Below are 16109 nucleotides of genomic sequence, written 5' to 3' on the forward strand. Positions count from 1 at the left end.
GTTGGTTCATATCTCTATATGAGAAGAAGCTGTGGGATCCCCTCCCATGCTGGGCAGCTGGACCCTCCCTCAGCTCTAGCTAAAGACTGAAGATTTACTTTTTTTTTTTTTTAAAGTGATGCTTCATCGGAAAATAGCTTTTTGTTTATTTTAGATTGAAGATTTACTTTTTAAGAGGTTAAAATAGAAAATCTCTGGATTGAGGTCTTTTAGGTATAGTTGAGGGTGGAGGTATAGTGAAACTAATAGGATTCATCATTGTATACATACTGAATGCTGAGGTTCCCAGCCATCTTCCTCCACTTGGCTTTCGCGACGCTGGCAGCCAGACCTTTTTCCTTCAGGCAAAAAGGGGGAGAGTTTTCTTTGGGGAATCTGGCCCAAAAGGAAAGACCTAGAGTTTCTCAGAGTAAATGGGTTCACTCCACAGTGATGCTCACAGTTAAACTTCACCTATGTACTTAGAACTTCCATTTAGCCACTTCATTTCTTGCTCTTAAATATAAGTGGATAGCCAGAGATCAACAGACAACCAAGAAAACTCTAGGAGACAAAGTAGAACCAAATATTAAAAAAGCAACTTAGAGAAACAGGCTAAGCAGAGAGAAATAAACTTCAGAAAGAAAAGGAAAATAAACCTCATTAATACCTTCAGAGATGAGCATGTTTTGCAAACATGAAATAAGAACAGGATACTATTTAAAAATAACACACTAAAGAACAAAAAGAGCTCTTGGAAATTAAAATTATGATGGCAACAGTGAAAAACTAAAAAAAAAAGTTTAGAAGGTAAATAGTTAAGGAAATCTCCCAGAAAATAGAATAAAAAGATGAAGGTGGAAAAAGGTAGAGAAAATTAGAGAATTTGTTCAGGGGTTCAATATTCAAATAATGGGAGTTTGGAAAAGAGAGAATATGTGAAAACTGAAAGGATCAAATCGTTCATTAATGAACTTGTTCAAAAAAATTTCCCTGAACTGAAAGACAGTTTCCAGAATCAAAGGGCCTACCCAGTACATGAATGAAAATAGATCTACACCAGGGTGTATCTGGTGAATTTTCGTATCAAACAGTGGGACCAGAAAAATCCTACAAGCTTCCTGAGAGAGAAAACAGGTTTCATTTAAAGCATTAAAAATTAGAATGGCTTCAGACTTCAGAAGCAACATTGGAATCTAGAAGACTAGAGCCATCCATGCCTTCAAAATGATTTTCAACTTAGAATTCTGTGGGCAGTCACATTATCAAATGTGAGAGCAGAATAGAAACATTAAAAAAAAAGTTCTTCCCACCACTTCTCAGAACCTGTTGGAGGATGTGCTCAAGCACAGCAAAGGAACAAACCAAGAACAAAGAAACGGGATCTAGGAAACAGGAGATCTGTCATGGGAGAGTGATGAACCAGGGAGGGCAGCTGGTCCCAATTGAAACTGACCATAAGGCTCCATGAGAGACTGCTACAGAAAGCTGAAAAGGGTTGGGTGAGAGGAGAGTTGGACGCTTGGCCAAAAGATTGGAATTAAATTACTAATACATGCATAGAAAATAATAAGCAAATTGAGAAGTAGGCTATTTTTTGTTTTTACATACATGTATTTATTTTCTTTTCAGATTGTTTTCCATTATATGTTATTACAAGAAATTGAATATAGTTCCCTGTGCTATACAGAGGAGCCTGTTTTTAAGACAGTCTAGAGGCTTATCATTTAGGGTTGTTGAGGTAAATACCAAAATAATCAGAGTAGGTGAAAGTGATTGACTCTGGGGAATAGAGAATGGCAGGGCCTGCTGATTTCATAACAAATCTTGAACCACTTGGCTCTTGAGACTGCATATGTGACTGGTAACAATAATTATTAACGAAAAGTGATACTTTGAATTTTCATAAAAATTACTAGAGAAGTTGGAATATTTTGGTATGTACCTTTCCTGCTTTTGATTCAAATCTTCTTGTTACCACAGATCAAAACCTTGAGAGCAGAGGCCAATGGTCCTTTCTTTCAGAGTTGGAGAGTCTGCAAATCCGTTGTCAGATTGTGTTTCCTGAGGCTTTCCTTCGCCTCTTTAAGGACCCTGCACTTAGATCAGGTTTCTGCAGACTGAAAAACCTCTGTCTCAATGACCTTGGCCTTTCTTCCTCAGGTTGTTCGCACAAACCAGTGTGCAGGAGAATTCGTCATTACCTTCCCTCGTGCTTACCACAGTGGCTTCAACCAAGGCTACAACTTTGCTGAGGCCGTCAACTTTTGCACTGCTGACTGGGTGAGTCTGGAGAATGACGGGCTGGCAGGGAGAAGGAGGAGGGTTGTGGGGAAGGTGAGGCACCATGGCCTCCAGACTTGGCCATACTCAACCTTCAACCTGTCCACAGCTGCCGGCTGGGCGCCAGTGCATTGAGCACTACCGCCGGCTCCGAAGATACTGCGTCTTCTCCCATGAGGAGCTCATCTGCAAGATGGCTGCCTGTCCAGAGAAGCTGGACCTGAACCTTGCAGCAGCTGTGCACAAGGAAATGTTCATCATGGTGCAGGAGGAGCGGCGTCTACGAAAGGCGCTGCTAGAGAAGGTGGGTGGTGAGAAGAGTGCCCTGGATTGTGTACCCTAGACTGGCAGAGGCTGGGGGACGAAGAAGTAGAAGATGTTGCCTCTACTCTTGGGGAGTAGTGAAAAGAACTAGACACACCTGGACTGGAAACCACATTCCAGTGTCTACCATTTACAAATGATTGTTTGCAAGTTAATTTATGACACTGAACATCAGTATCCCTGTCTGAAAAAAATGGGGATCATAGTAGTGATTATCTTTTGGGATAGTTGAGTGGGTTTAAGATGTTTGTTAAGTAACTGACCCATAGTGGGTGCTGGTATAACTGCTATTTATCATTATGTAAATAACCCAACAAGACCGACTGGCAAATGGAAACCCTACTTGCTGATTAGCTGGATAACCTTTCCAAGTGACATAGTCCTACTTTCCCACTCTGTAAAATGGGAATAAATACCTAATTTACAAGGTGGTTGTAAAGCTTGAGGAAGGTGATTTATGTCAAAGCATCATTACTGCACTTGAACTGTAGCAGATGCTATCATTGGTAATACATTGAAGAAAATGATTGAAATATGAAACATTTCTTAGGAAATGCCATTTTATTACATTCGTACAGTTCAGTAGCTTAACCGAGGGTAATGTTACCAAGTAGAAGGCGGTCTTCCTTTAATAGATTTCTCATAACTGTGTCAGTTGAGTGCATAGATCAGTGGGACCGCTACTCATGTAGTTCGGCTGCCTTCCTGAAGCTCCAAACTTGCCCAATTAGAGAATTGACTTAGCGAGAGTTGTCCATAGGATTACAAAGGAATGCTGCTTCTGAGGGATCCCTTGCTGTCCGTTTAGGGTAATACTTTCTTCTTTTAAAGCTCATTTATAACTTTCCTATGAGCTTGGGTTGTAAGGAGAATTGCAGCTATGGTAAGTGTTGGAAGTCTGGGACCTGTCAGTCTGTGGTATCAATTGGTGAGCCCCTCAGCTTTTTGGGCATCATTTTTTCTCTCTGTTCAGTGCTGTAATTCAGTGATGACCCTGGACCTGTGCTAGACTACAGGAAGGAGCCAAAGCAAGGTGGGAAGAGTAGATGCTCTCATCCCTGACATTCAAAATTCTCTACACTTGGCCCTTACCTCAGAGAAGGGTTTTGGAACTCCTTGTCTTAAAATTCTGTAAAAGATTGTGTGTTTGTGTGTTTACTGTTCTGGGGAGGGGGCTCATAGCTTGCATCTAGTTCTCAGAGGAGTCTGTGATCTGAGAATACCTAGGGTCTTCATCCTTAAAACAGCATTCTCTGGCTTCAGAGTCAAAACAGGCTACAGTCAGATTCTCACTTTGGGTAAGTTAACTGACTCTGAGATTCAGTTTCCTCCTTAGTAAAATGAGATAGGCCTGTGAAATAGATATCCTTATCTGAAAATTAGAGCTAATAACAATAAATATTTGTTGAATGCCTATTCTTTTTCCCCCCTGTATTCACCATGCTGTACTTTAGATCCCCTAGACTTGCTCATCTAACTGGACATTTGTTCCCTTTGACCAGCATCTCCTTATTTCCCCTACCCCCTAGCTTTGGCCACCACCATTCTACTCTGTTGCCATGAATTTGGCTTCTTTAGATTTCATAGATAGGTGATATCCTGTAATATTTGTTTTTATCTGAATTGTTTGACTTAATATAATGCCCTCAGGGTCCATCCATGTTGTCACAAATGGTGGAATTTCTGTCTTACGGCTGAATAGTATTCCATCATATGTGTATATATACCACATCTTCTTTATCCATTCCTCCGTTGATGGACTCTTAGGTTGTTTCCGTATCTTGACTATTGTGAATAATGCTGCAGTGAACATGGGAATGCAGATATCTCTTTGAGATCCTGGTTTCATTTCCTTTGGATATATACCCAGAAGAGGGATTGCTGGATCATAGGGCAGTTCTATTTTTAATTAATTAATTAAAATTGACATATGGTCAATTTATAATGTGTTAATTTCTGGCATACAGCATAGTGGTTCATTTATATATGTACATTTCTTTTTATATTATTTTTCGTTATAGACCATTACAAGGTATTGAATATGGTTCCCTGTGCTATACAGTAGGACCTTGTTATTTTGTTTTTGATTTTTTGAGGAACCTCCATACTGGTTTCCAAAGTGACCACCAATTTACATTCCCACCACAATGTGCAAAGGTTCCCTTGTCTCCACATCCTCTCCAACATTTGTTATCTCTCATCTTTTTGATAATAAGCCATTCTGACAGATGTGAGGTGATATTGTGGTTTTGATTTGCATTTCCCTGGTGATTAGTGATCTTGCACATCTTTTCATGTACACATATTGGCCATTTATATGTCTTCTTGGAAAAATCTCTATTCAAGTCCTCTTCCCAATTTTTAATTGTCCTGTTTGGTTTTTTACTATTGAGTTATATGAGTCCTTTATATATTTTGGATATTAACCCTTTATGAGATACATGGTTTGCAAATGTTTTCTGCCATTCCTTGAGTTGCCTTTTCATTTTGTTGATGGTTTCTTTTGCTGTGCAGATGCTTTTTAGTTTGATGTAGTCCCACTTATTTATTTTTACTTTTGTTGCTTATGCTTTAGGTAGGTATCATGTACAGGAAGTAAGAAATCATTGCCAAGACCAATGTCAAGGAGCATTTTCCCTGTTTCCTTCTTGGAGTTGTATGGTTTCAGGTCTTATGTTTAAGTCTTTAATTCATTTCAACTTAATTTTCATGAGTGATGTAAGATAAGGGTCCAGTTTCATTCTTCTGCATGTGATTTTCCAGTATAGAAGACAAAAACTGTTAGAATCCAAATTTCTCTCTAAAATCCCTAAAATCGCCCCTAATATATAATGTCCTATTGTCTTTCAATTACTCCAAGATAGCTGACTTCTCCATTTTTTGGAATGGATTGATTTTTCTTCATCTGATCAACAGATGAAGTCATTAACTTAGGTTTGGAGGCCGTGTTTTTTGGGGAAAAAAATTGTATCATTAAACACTGGACACAAGCACATAGAGTTTTATTTCTCTAAGTTATAGATGTGTATGCAGTGTGTCCTTGCCTGCTAAGCAGCCAGCACAGTGCCTGGAACACAGTGGGTGCTGAGTGCCTGGAAGCCAGCATTATTCCCCAGTACACGGCATTTCTCTTGGCCACTTCCACACTTTGCCACCTCTCTGGTACCTTGGTTCACCATGTTCCTCACCTTCTCTCACCCTAAAGGCCCTTTATGCCAATCTGAATCTTACCTGACTTTTCTTCCTGTCAGCCCACACTGATCTTGCTCTGCTTCGTATGATTCCCCCACCTTTGAGAATCTGGACTTCACAGAGGCAGTGTGCTCCTGTGGAGTTCTGTCCCCCCAACAGCTCTTAGCACAGATTTGAGTCTATTAGGGGGCTCAGTGGTGGCTGAGTTAGGGGTTTCTCTGGCCCTGCTCTGGTTCTATATAACGGATACCCCCAGGGCATCACGGAAGCTGAGCGAGAGGCTTTTGAGCTGCTCCCGGATGATGAGCGCCAGTGCATCAAGTGCAAGACCACGTGCTTTCTATCAGCCCTGGCCTGCTATGACTGCCCAGACGGCCTTGTCTGCCTTTCCCACATCAATGACCTCTGCAAGTGCTCCAGTAGCCGGCAGTACCTGCGGTGAGCAGGGGGCCTACCTGGAGGAAGTGGGCCAAGGAGGGGGATACAGAGCTGGGCCAAATGTGCTCTTTCTTGCCCTCTTCCTCCAGGTATCGGTACACCTTGGATGAGCTCCCTGCCATGCTCCATAAGCTGAAGGTCCGGGCTGAGTCCTTTGACACCTGGGCCAACAAAGTGCGAGTGGCCCTGGAGGTGGAGGATGGGCGGAAGCGCAGTGAGTGATGGGGGGACGGAGGGACTCCACAGGCAAGTTCTATTCCCTTTTCTCCTGTACCCTCCACCCCCTTCCTCTGCCTTTACTCAATACTGCCTACTCCTTGCCGCTCTCATTCTCTCTCCAGGCCTTGAAGAGCTGAGAGCACTGGAGTCTGAGGCCCGTGAGCGGAGGTTTCCTAACAGTGAGCTGCTGCAGCGACTCAAGAACTGCCTGAGTGAGGCAGAGGCTTGTGTGTCCCGGGCTCTGGGGCTGGTCAGCGGCCAGGAAGCTGGGTATGGCAGCGTGAGGCGTTGAGCACAGATAACCTGCTGAGGAGCCAGCACCTAGGAAAAGGACAATGGGGGTGGACTCTGAGTACCATTAGGCAATCAACATCAGCAGGAGGCTTATGAGCACTACAGTGGGAGGTGTTGGGGAGGGCAAGAAGGCCAGGCAGCTAGAAGAGTGCTAAGAAAGCTAGAAATGTTTCTTTTTATCAGTACCTGAAGGAGATTTCATAGAGGCTGAGGGATTTTGTGGGCAGGTAGGTGTTGTGGAAGGTTTAGGGACAAGAGAAGGACACAAACATAAACCTGATCATAGAGTTAACAGTAGAAGATGGATTGAAAAGTCTAGCTTCTGTTACCATCAATTTCTAAGGCCCCCCCCAATATATCCTATATTCTTCTCTTCTAATTCTTTCCCCTCATATGAATGCACATGTATCTTAAAACCCTCTGTCTAACCTGGGCATTTGAGGGGAACTGTGAAGTATGAGAGGTCAAGGTGGGCACGTTTGAGGAAAGGTGTTGGATCCTAGTATAGAGATGGAGGGAGGGGACTGGGTTTGGACTTGAAACCCCACATGTGGAACTCCATAGCCCCCACAGGGTAGCTGGTCTACAGATGACCCTGGCTGAGCTCCGGGCCTTTCTGGACCAGATGAACAACCTGCCTTGTGCCATGCACCAGATTGGGGATGTCCAGGTGAGGAGGGGTAGACTTGGAGTGCTGCTGAGGGATCGGGGGTTGGGGGACGTGAACAGCAGTCCAGTCTTGCTTCCTTTCACAAGTGTCAAGTATTTGGGTGAGACAGGATGCACATGTGAGAATAATGGGAGCTAGGAGGCAAAGGGTCTAACAAACTGCCTCTTAGAGGTAGGATTTGAGGTTTAGGTGGTAAGGGTACAAATAGAGGATGCAGAGTCCAGGGAAGGTTTCCTGGTGGCGGTAGAAGAGGAGAAAGGAAGTAACAAGGGTGTGTGTGGGTCTGGAAAGCTGAGTCAAATTCAGGAAGGTAGAGAAGTGGGATGGAGAGGGCAGTGGACACCAGTGTGAGCACAGGAGTTCTGAGAGAGCCATAGCAGAGTATTTTTAGGGCAGAGGGTCTCCTGGTGCTATACATCAAAATCCTCCAGGGACTTAAACCCTATTAAGATTCTCAAGGGGTGGGGCCTTGGGATCTGCATTTTAACAAATGCCACAAGGTATTCTAGTGGGCAGTGAGTGTTAGGAAGCACTAATTAGGGCCTGCCAAAGGAGGAGAGCCCAGCCCATGCTAGGCTCTTCCCAAATACTGGAGGGTAAGAAGATAGGCAGGGCGTGGGTGTCTGGTGGTGGGACCTCTGTGTGGGCCCTGCTGAGGAGTTTGTTCTTCATCTGTATCTTGGTAGGGTATTCTGGAACAGGTGGAGGCCTACCAGGCTGAGGCCCGTGAGGCCCTGGCCTCACTGCCCTCCAGTCCAGGGCTCTTGCAGTCCCTGTTGGAGAGGGGGCGGCAGCTGGGGGTGGAGGTACCTGAGGCCCAGCAGCTCCAGCGGCAGGTGGAACAGGCGCGATGGCTGGATGAGGTGAAACGCACACTGGCCCCCTCAGCCCGAAGGGGTACCCTGGCTGTCATGCGGGGACTGTTGGTCGCGGGTGCCAGTGTAGCCCCTAGCCCTGCTGTGGACAAGGCCCGAGCCGAACTGCAGGAGCTGCTGACCATTGCTGAACGCTGGGAGGAAAAGGCCCACCTTTGCCTGGAGGCCAGGTAGGTCTAGCCTCTTCCCCTCTCTGCTCTACAGCAACCTTCAAAGTTCAGTGGAGAAGCTGAAGGTGATTCTCCTGGGTGGCCTTGGGCACTAGACTCCTGTGTTGGTGTATTGACTCTCCTCACCCCCCCCCCCCCCCCCGTTTTTAACTCCGTATTATATATAGAGGCAGAGGTGGTCTTATGGGGAAGCAGAGATGGAGAGATACAGAGCTGTATAGAGGACTAGCTCCACAGGCAGACATCTACACACACTCAGGAGCACAAGTACCAACAGACAGATGGACAGGTGTCAGTAGAAAGACACCGTGCATTGGAGCAATCTGACAAACTGCAGCACCAGGTTAATACTGCTGGTTGTGTGTGTAGGCACTGCCAGCAGCTGACAGACTGGCAGATGAGCAGAGGCTTGGGGGCTATGGAAGAAGTTGGAGGCATGCAGTTTGGAGCAAGCACAGACTGACAGCCACCCATAGGCAGAATACAAGAAAGTAGGCCCAAGTGGCAGCCCCAGGGGCTCATGTTGCTATATCTGGTGGTCACGCTGGGCTTCTGGTCAGGCAGACCACCCCAGACTGAGGCCTCTTTTTTTCCCTACCTTTAGGCAGAAGCATCCACCAGCCACGCTTGAGGCCATAATTCATGAGGCAGAAAACATCCCTGTTCACCTGCCCAACATCCAGGCTCTAAAGGAGGCTCTTGCTAAGGCCCGGGCCTGGATTGCTGATGTGGACGAGATCCAAGTGAGGACCCTGTTGCCCCCTACCCTCCACCCCAGACCTTCAGTCCAGCTGGGAGAGATGGCATACATTGGGCTGCGCTGGGTTGAGTTGGGTTGGCTAGAGAGAGGAAGAGGGCACAATTCATCATGAGGAATCAAAACGTTGCTTGGTGAGCAGCGTGTGGAAGGGTTGCGAGGCTGGCCTGAGGAAAGATAGGATACTGTTAGGGTGAGAGTGGTGGGGCAGGGAGAATAGAAGAGGCAAACTACAAGAAGGTAACCAGTCTGGTGGTCTTGGGGGCTGAGCCAGTGGATGTAGGAGTTTTGGGAGCCAGGTGGGTGTGCCTTCCTTAGGATGATCCCTGTTTTTCTGCCTCAAGACTGTGAGTCCAGTTCATCTCCCCAGCTCGGGGCCAGGCACAGAGTTACATCGGTAGATGCTAGCAAATTGAATTGAGCATTCTCTTGCCCCTGTCCCAGAATGGTGATCACTACCCCTGCCTGGATGACTTGGAGGGCCTGGTGGCTGTGGGCCGGGACCTACCTGTGGGGTTAGAGGAGCTGAGACAGCTAGAGCTGCAGGTACTGACAGCGCACTCCTGGAGGGAGAAGGCCTCCAAGACCTTCCTCAAGAAGAATTCTTGCTACACTCTGCTGGAGGTGAGGCCTGGGACCCTGACCCATAACCTCTTCTGCCTCTGGCCCAGCTGTTGTGAGACAGCTAATATGAGAACATGAGGGCTTAGGGGTACTGGGAGGGGAGGGGTGGGAGGTAGGGGAAGCCCGGACATTCCCCCTCTGTCTGCCTGCCTCAGGTGCTCTGCCCGTGTGCAGACGCCGGCTCAGACAGCACCAAGCGCAGCCGGTGGATGGAGAAGGAGCTGGGGTTGTACAAATCTGACACAGAGCTGCTGGGGCTGTCTGCGCAGGACCTCAGGGACCCAGGCTCTGTGGTAAGGAGCTTGGGCTCAGATGGGGAGAAGAGCCTGGCGACGATAGTGTCTGAGCCGGGTGACCATGGGCAGACCGCTTGCTTCCTGGGCCTCAGTTCTCCTGGTTTGGGAGTGGGGTATTCATGGTGCCAGAAAAGGAGGGATGGGCTGCTGACCTTTTCTCCCCTGTCCTGGGCTTGGCAGATCGTGGCCTTTAAGGAGGGGGAACAGAAGGAGAAGGAAGGAATCCTGCAGCTGCGTCGCACCAACTCCGCCAAGCCCAGTCCACTGGCATCGTCGACCACAGCTTCCTCTGCAACCTCCATCTGTGTGTGTGGGCAGGTGCCGGCCGGGGTGGGAGCTCTGCAGTGTGACCTGTGTCAGGACTGGTTCCATGGGCGATGTGTGTCGGTACCCCGCCTCCTCAGTTCCCCAAGGCCTGGTCCCACCTCATCCCCACTGCTGGCCTGGTGGGAGTGGGACACTAAATTCTTGTGTCCGCTGTGCATGCGCTCACGGCGCCCGCGCCTGGAGACCATCCTGGCACTGCTGGTAGCGCTGCAGAGACTGCCTGTGCGGCTGCCTGAGGGCGAGGCCCTACAGTGCCTCACAGAGAGAGCCATCAGCTGGCAAGGCCGTGCCAGGCAGGCTCTAGCCTCTGAGGATGTGACTGCTCTGTTGGGACGGCTGGCCGAGCTTCGCCAGCGGCTGCAGGCTGAACCCAGGCCCGAGGAGCCCCCTACCTACCCTTCAGCCCCTGCCTCTGACCCTCTCAGAGAAGGCAGTGGCAAGGATATGCCTAAGGTGAGCTGCGCAGCCCAGCTCTTTTCGCCTTCAAATTCCTGTCTCCTAACCCTTGCCCTTACTTAGGCTCCAGCCCTGCCCCTGCTCTCTGACTTTCGGTCTCCTTTGGCCTGGCCTCCCTGCCCCACTTTGCATCCTGTCCAGATCCCTGGAATGCTCCATGCCGGCAGCCTGTGTCTGCCCTCCTCTAGGAGGCGGATGGTCCCAAGCCTGGGGTAGAGGGGAACAATAAGGCTTGGTTCTTCAGTTCAGTTACCACTACCTGTACTTGCTCTCCTTGGCAGGTGCAGGAGTTACTGGAGAACGGAGACAGCGTGATCAGTCCTGAGAAGGTAGCCCCGGGGGAGGGCTCAGGTAAGAGAGGTAGGTCTAGGTGTGGGGAGGCTGTTTGTTGGCTCACCAGAGTGACCCATGTGGTCCTTGGCCCTGTCGTGGGGTTGGGGATACGACCAGGAGCAGCCTCTAACCCAGCCTGTCCCTGCGACCCCCCCCCAGACCTGGAGCTGCTGTCCTCACTGTTGCCACAGTTGACTGGCCCTGTATTGGAGCTGCCTGAGGCAACCCGAGCTCCCCTGGAGGAGCTCATGTTGGAGGGGGATCTGCTTGAGGTGACCCTGGATGAGAACCACAGCATCTGGCAGCTGCTGCAGGCTGGACAGCCTCCAGACCTGGAGCGGATTCGCACACTTCTGGAGGTGAGGAGAGAGATCACTGGCAGGGCAGGGCCGGGAGGTCAGGCTAAACAGGCAGGGAACCCAGGCCTGACTACTGTCCCGCACCTCTTTTTCGCCTATTTGTAATCACAGCTGGAGAAGGCAGAGCGCCATGGGAGCCGAGCACGGGGCCGGGCACTGGAGAGGCGGCGGCGGCGGAAGGTGGACCGGGGTGGGGAGGTCGATGACCCAGCCCGAGAGGAGCTAGAGCCAAAGAGGGTACGGAGCTCAGGGCCAGAGGCCGAGGAGGCCCAGGAGGAGGAGGAGCTGGAGGAGGAGACTGGGGGTGAGGGCCCCCCCCCACCCCTGCCCACCGCCGGCAGCCCCAGCACCCAGGAGAACCAGAATGGCTTGGAGCCAGCACTAGGGGCCAGTTCAGGCTCCTCGGCCCCTTTCTCCACTTTGACTCCCCGGCTGCACGTGCCCTGCCCACAGCAGCCGCCTCAGCAGCAGTTGTGACAGTGGCTGAGCCTAGCACAGACCCCAACAGAGACCCCTTGGCCTCAAGGATCCTCTTTCTGACCATCAAGCCTGCTTCTTGGGAGGTGGGCGAGTAGGGGGGATGGCCACCCCCCCCACCCCACCCTAGCCCACCCCTGAGTCCCTTGACTTTTATATTCTGACTCCAAGGTATTGTTCAGACCTCAGCTCCTGGGGGCCGGCCCCTGGAGTTTCCCCTCCCTGGTAGCCTCTAACCAGCATTCCCAGACACCTGAGGCAGATAGGTGGGCAGGTGGGCACGGGGGTGGCTGGGGCTGGGCCAGCACCATTCCAGAGACAAGGCCAGTGCATATGCAAACTGGGGGAATCTCCTCTCCCTTCTCTCCCCGGTTGTGGCCCTGGCCAGGCCATGCTACACTAACCTCACCTCCCCCTCTCACTCTTTCTCCTTCTTCCCCTTCCTCCCTCTCCCCTTCGTCTCCTTCTCCCTTCCCCTGACTGTTCCACCCAGGAGGAGGAAACTTCACATAGCTGTGCTCACAGTTTTTTATTTTAAATGAATTTGGTTGGGGAGCTGAACAGGGCTTCCTCTGATCTGAAGAAAGCTTTTGGTGCTTGTCCTCACTACCACCTTGACCTTCCCTCCCTGCCCTGCCCGGTCTCCTTTCCTCCTCCTGGGTTCATGTTGTAATAAAAGAAGATTGTTGGTGTGTAATTAATTTGTTCAAAAGAAAACAAAACAAGAAACTTGGTTCCAACTGAAACCTATTTTAATTTTATTTTATTATTTTCCTCTTGTTAGAAATAAAACCCTTAGCAACATTTTTTGGAAACATGTTTCTGAAGTGCATTTCTCTTCCGAAGGGGAGAACAGTGTCTCTATCACCTGTCGGTGGAGCAGCTGCAGTGCCGACGGGAGCACTAGGCCAGGGAGCTCTGGGTTCTGAAAGCGAGTTCTGCCAGGTTCTCCTTAACTGTGAGCAAGACATCTATGCCTCAGTCTCCCCTCACTCCACCCCCGAACCAATTTTCCCCATCTCTCAGTGGATAGGCCTTGGTATCTCTCACCACAGCCTCCTCCAGCTTTATGGTTTATGCCCTCTAGTCTATCCTCTTCAAGTCCCCAAAGGGATTTTTTTTTGGCTTTACTGAGGTATAATTTACACACCATAAAATATACCCATTTTAAATGTACAATTCAGTGATTCAGAGGGATGTTTCTATCCTGCTTAAAACTCTTAACGATGCTTCATTGCCCTTAAGAGAGATATACACACAGTTGACCCTTAAACAACATGAGTTTGAACTATGTGACTCCACTTAAATGCAGGTTTTTTTCAGTAAATATGTACTACTGTATTTTATTTTCCATGGTCAAATCCCCAGATGTGGAGCTGGGAATTCGGAAGACTGGTTGTAAAGTTATACGCAGATTTTCAACTGTGGTGGGGGGTGGGGGGGCGGTGTCCCTAACCACCCCAGCCCTGCGTTTTTTGACTTAATTTCATCCTGGAATGCTTTCCTGTTGGACCCATATGCCACATTCAGGGACCCCCTTCCCTGGTATTGCTCTACTCTAAAGGGTCCTTTCTGGCCCTGTGAATGGGGACTAAAGCTCAGCTGTACGGTCATTTGCAATCCCTGAGTTCACTTGTTAACAGCGTTATTGCAATATAATTTACATACTGTATAGTTCACCTACTTAAAGTATACAATTCAGTGGCGTTTAGGATATCCTAATTGTGTAACCATCACTACAAAAGGTTTGAGAACAAAATTTCATCATTCCCCTCTCCCCTGGTTCCCTATTTCCAGGCCATCACTAATCTATGTATGTATTTGCCTATTTTGGACATTTTATATAAAAGGAGTCATAATACGTGATTCTTTGTGACTGCTCTTTCGCTTAGCATAATGGTTTCAAGCTGGGTTCACTTTTAAATGTAGATACTGATGGTGCCCTTATATTGGACAGATTTCCCACCCCCACCCCCTGGGCCCCAAAGTCTTAAAAATGAGGGTGACTAGGGTCCCTAACTAGAGTTTGTTCACGTTTTTATGAGTGCATTCGTGTGTTTTACTGGCAAGAAGAATATCCAGTTTGCATCGGATTCATAAAGGGATCCTTGTCCCTTGAAAGGCTAAGAACCACTCTGTAGTACTGAATGTTGTGTGTTCAGTCTGCCCATGATAGGATACAGAAGGAAGCAAGAGCACTGAATGAAACCTGGTAAGCCAGCTTTGCCAGCTTCCCATCATGCCTGGCTCTGCAAGGGATTTCTCTTCTCTCAAGGTGCTGCACAGAGGGTTTAAAGGCTAATGGCCAGGCCCTGATGCCTTGCCTGGGAGCCTAGCACACTGCCACTCTGCCCTTTCTCATCTGAAAGCTCAATGGGTTCATTTTGCTCCCCTTCTCCCCCTTCCAAGATTTCCTGTTGATGGGAACCTAGTGATGAGTGAGAAAGCCCATCCACTTCTGGCAGCTTTGATGGGAGCTTAGATTTGATTTCTGACTCAGTCCTGCCTCCTCCAGTCTTCCAGTCAGGAGGTGCTGGGTTGTGTGTGTAAGGGAGGCAGAGGCCAGTTGGAACACAGCCCAGGGGGAAAGGCTGGTCTTTTGTTTGCCCACCTCTATGGGACTGAGCATGAAAAGACAGCTGGAAAAGACCACCTCAGAGGAGACGACTGGGACATGAGACCTGGGACAGGGGCAGGAAGGACTCAGTGTCAGCACTTCACTACCACTCCCACCCCGAGGCAGTCGGCCTCAAGAAGTGGCCTGAGAAGCGAGGAAGAGATTGCCTATGACCTGTAGCAGCTCCCAGTCTAGAGAACTAGGCCTAGGCCAAGGTCCTCCAGGGTAAGGGACTCCCCAGTTTCCAGACAGCCTTTCCCATCTTGGTACCCTCCTGCCCCATTCCTCACGTGATGTGCATCCTATGAGGCCTGCAGGGATGGTGCTAGCCCCCATTCTGTTAAGACCCAGATCAAACGTGACCTCTCCCAGAGAGCCTCCTCTGGTTGCAGATCTGTCCCCCTTTCCCAGACACTCCCCCAAAAAGGGAGGAGTGAGTAGGAGTCCCAGATAAGGGGAAATGGAAAGAGGATTGGGGAAACACATACCTTTTCACCTCAGAGTCATTTTCTACTGTGGAGACACCACCTTGCTGCTACATCCTCCCAAAGGTTGCCATATCCCTCAGAATAGCTGCTGAGTCTGCAGATGACACGGTGATGGGAAAAGACATCACTTCTACTAGGACTTTCCCCACCCCTTCCCCCTTGTTACTCCCACTGTTTCTTAGGTGGTACCTAAAACACTTTAGGATTAATGAGTCTGGCTCTCCCACCCCCACACTGCATACCAGGAGCTCCTGGAGGGAAGGCAAGGCCCAGGCCCGAGTCCTCTGTCCCTGCTTCCAGTCAGGGGCCTGCACAGTCTGGGCTCAAGAGGGAGATAGGAACAGCAGTTGGAGTCCCGCTCTGTTCCCTTCGCATTGCACAAAGCTCATTGGTAAGGGTGCTATCATGCGGGAGTGGGGTCTGGGGTCTGAGGTCCATAGTTACTAGGGTCGTGAAGTGGTAGACACTGACCATGCTTCCCAGAAGTCCTGAAATTGTCATGATGGGAGAAGAGAGACTGGGTGGCAGAAAGACAAGGTTCCCTGCCCCTGGGGCACTCACATCCCAGGAAAGGGAAGGCAACAGCCTCTTGTGAACCCCCTCCTGGGTGCCAAGCCTCCATTGTGAGATATTTCACAAAGTCCATGTCATAAACACAGGAAACAGACCCCACGAAGAACAGGTCTAGCTCAGGCAACATCAGCCTTAGAGCTGGGATTCCCACCAAGTCTCTGTGAACCTACAGCCTGTGCTGCATAAGAGAAGGGGTCCAAAGCAATTAGCCTGCCCCCAGGAAATAGGTCACAGCCAGGGCTGAGTGTTGCTCTCTGCTGTTGGCAGGTGGGACCTCAGCTGTGCTATAGCCAGATTGGCCTTGGTAGGTAGAAGTCCATATGCTGAACTTGTACATAACCTCCACGCCTGCCTGTGT

The 16109-nt window shown here is 49.1% G+C and overlaps 1 protein-coding gene and 1 long non-coding RNA gene across 9 annotated transcripts in view; one reads left to right on the plus strand and one right to left on the minus strand.

Moving 5' to 3' along the window:
- KDM5C (lysine demethylase 5C) overlaps positions 1–12888 on the plus strand; it is a 30574-nt gene extending 17686 nt beyond the window's left edge. For 4 of the 8 annotated variants that reach the window (XM_032475746.1, XM_032475742.1, XM_032475741.1 and 1 more), the window contains 14 exons: positions 2143–2262; positions 2372–2566; positions 6035–6216; positions 6306–6430; positions 6558–6705; positions 7294–7399; positions 8086–8444; positions 9049–9187; positions 9646–9825; positions 9981–10118; positions 10302–10901; positions 11186–11264; positions 11397–11596; positions 11708–12888. In XM_032475746.1, coding sequence (XP_032331637.1) covers positions 2143–2262; positions 2372–2566; positions 6035–6216; positions 6306–6430; positions 6558–6705; positions 7294–7399; positions 8086–8444; positions 9049–9187; positions 9646–9825; positions 9981–10118; positions 10302–10901; positions 11186–11264; positions 11397–11596; positions 11708–12073 — 2937 coding nt within the window. In that variant the 3' untranslated portion in view covers positions 12074–12888. The remainder of the gene's footprint in view (positions 1–2142; positions 2263–2371; positions 2567–6034; positions 6217–6305; positions 6431–6557; positions 6706–7293; positions 7400–8085; positions 8445–9048; positions 9188–9645; positions 9826–9980; positions 10119–10301; positions 10902–11185; positions 11265–11396; positions 11597–11707) is intronic. The other 4 variants (XM_032475745.1, XM_032475743.1, XM_032475748.1 and 1 more) reach the window with 2 other exon arrangements.
- LOC106730615 lies at positions 12808–16087 on the minus strand. The gene is made up of 2 exons (XR_004318223.1): positions 15179–16087; positions 12808–13029 (listed from the first exon to the last, which is right to left on the minus strand). It is a non-coding gene; the product is annotated as an uncharacterized LOC106730615 (long non-coding RNA).
- Between the last annotated feature and the right edge of the window lie 22 nt (positions 16088–16109).

Source organism: Camelus ferus, chromosome X (assembly GCF_009834535.1).
Source record: "Camelus ferus isolate YT-003-E chromosome X, BCGSAC_Cfer_1.0, whole genome shotgun sequence".
NCBI lineage: Eukaryota > Metazoa > Chordata > Mammalia > Artiodactyla > Camelidae > Camelus > Camelus ferus.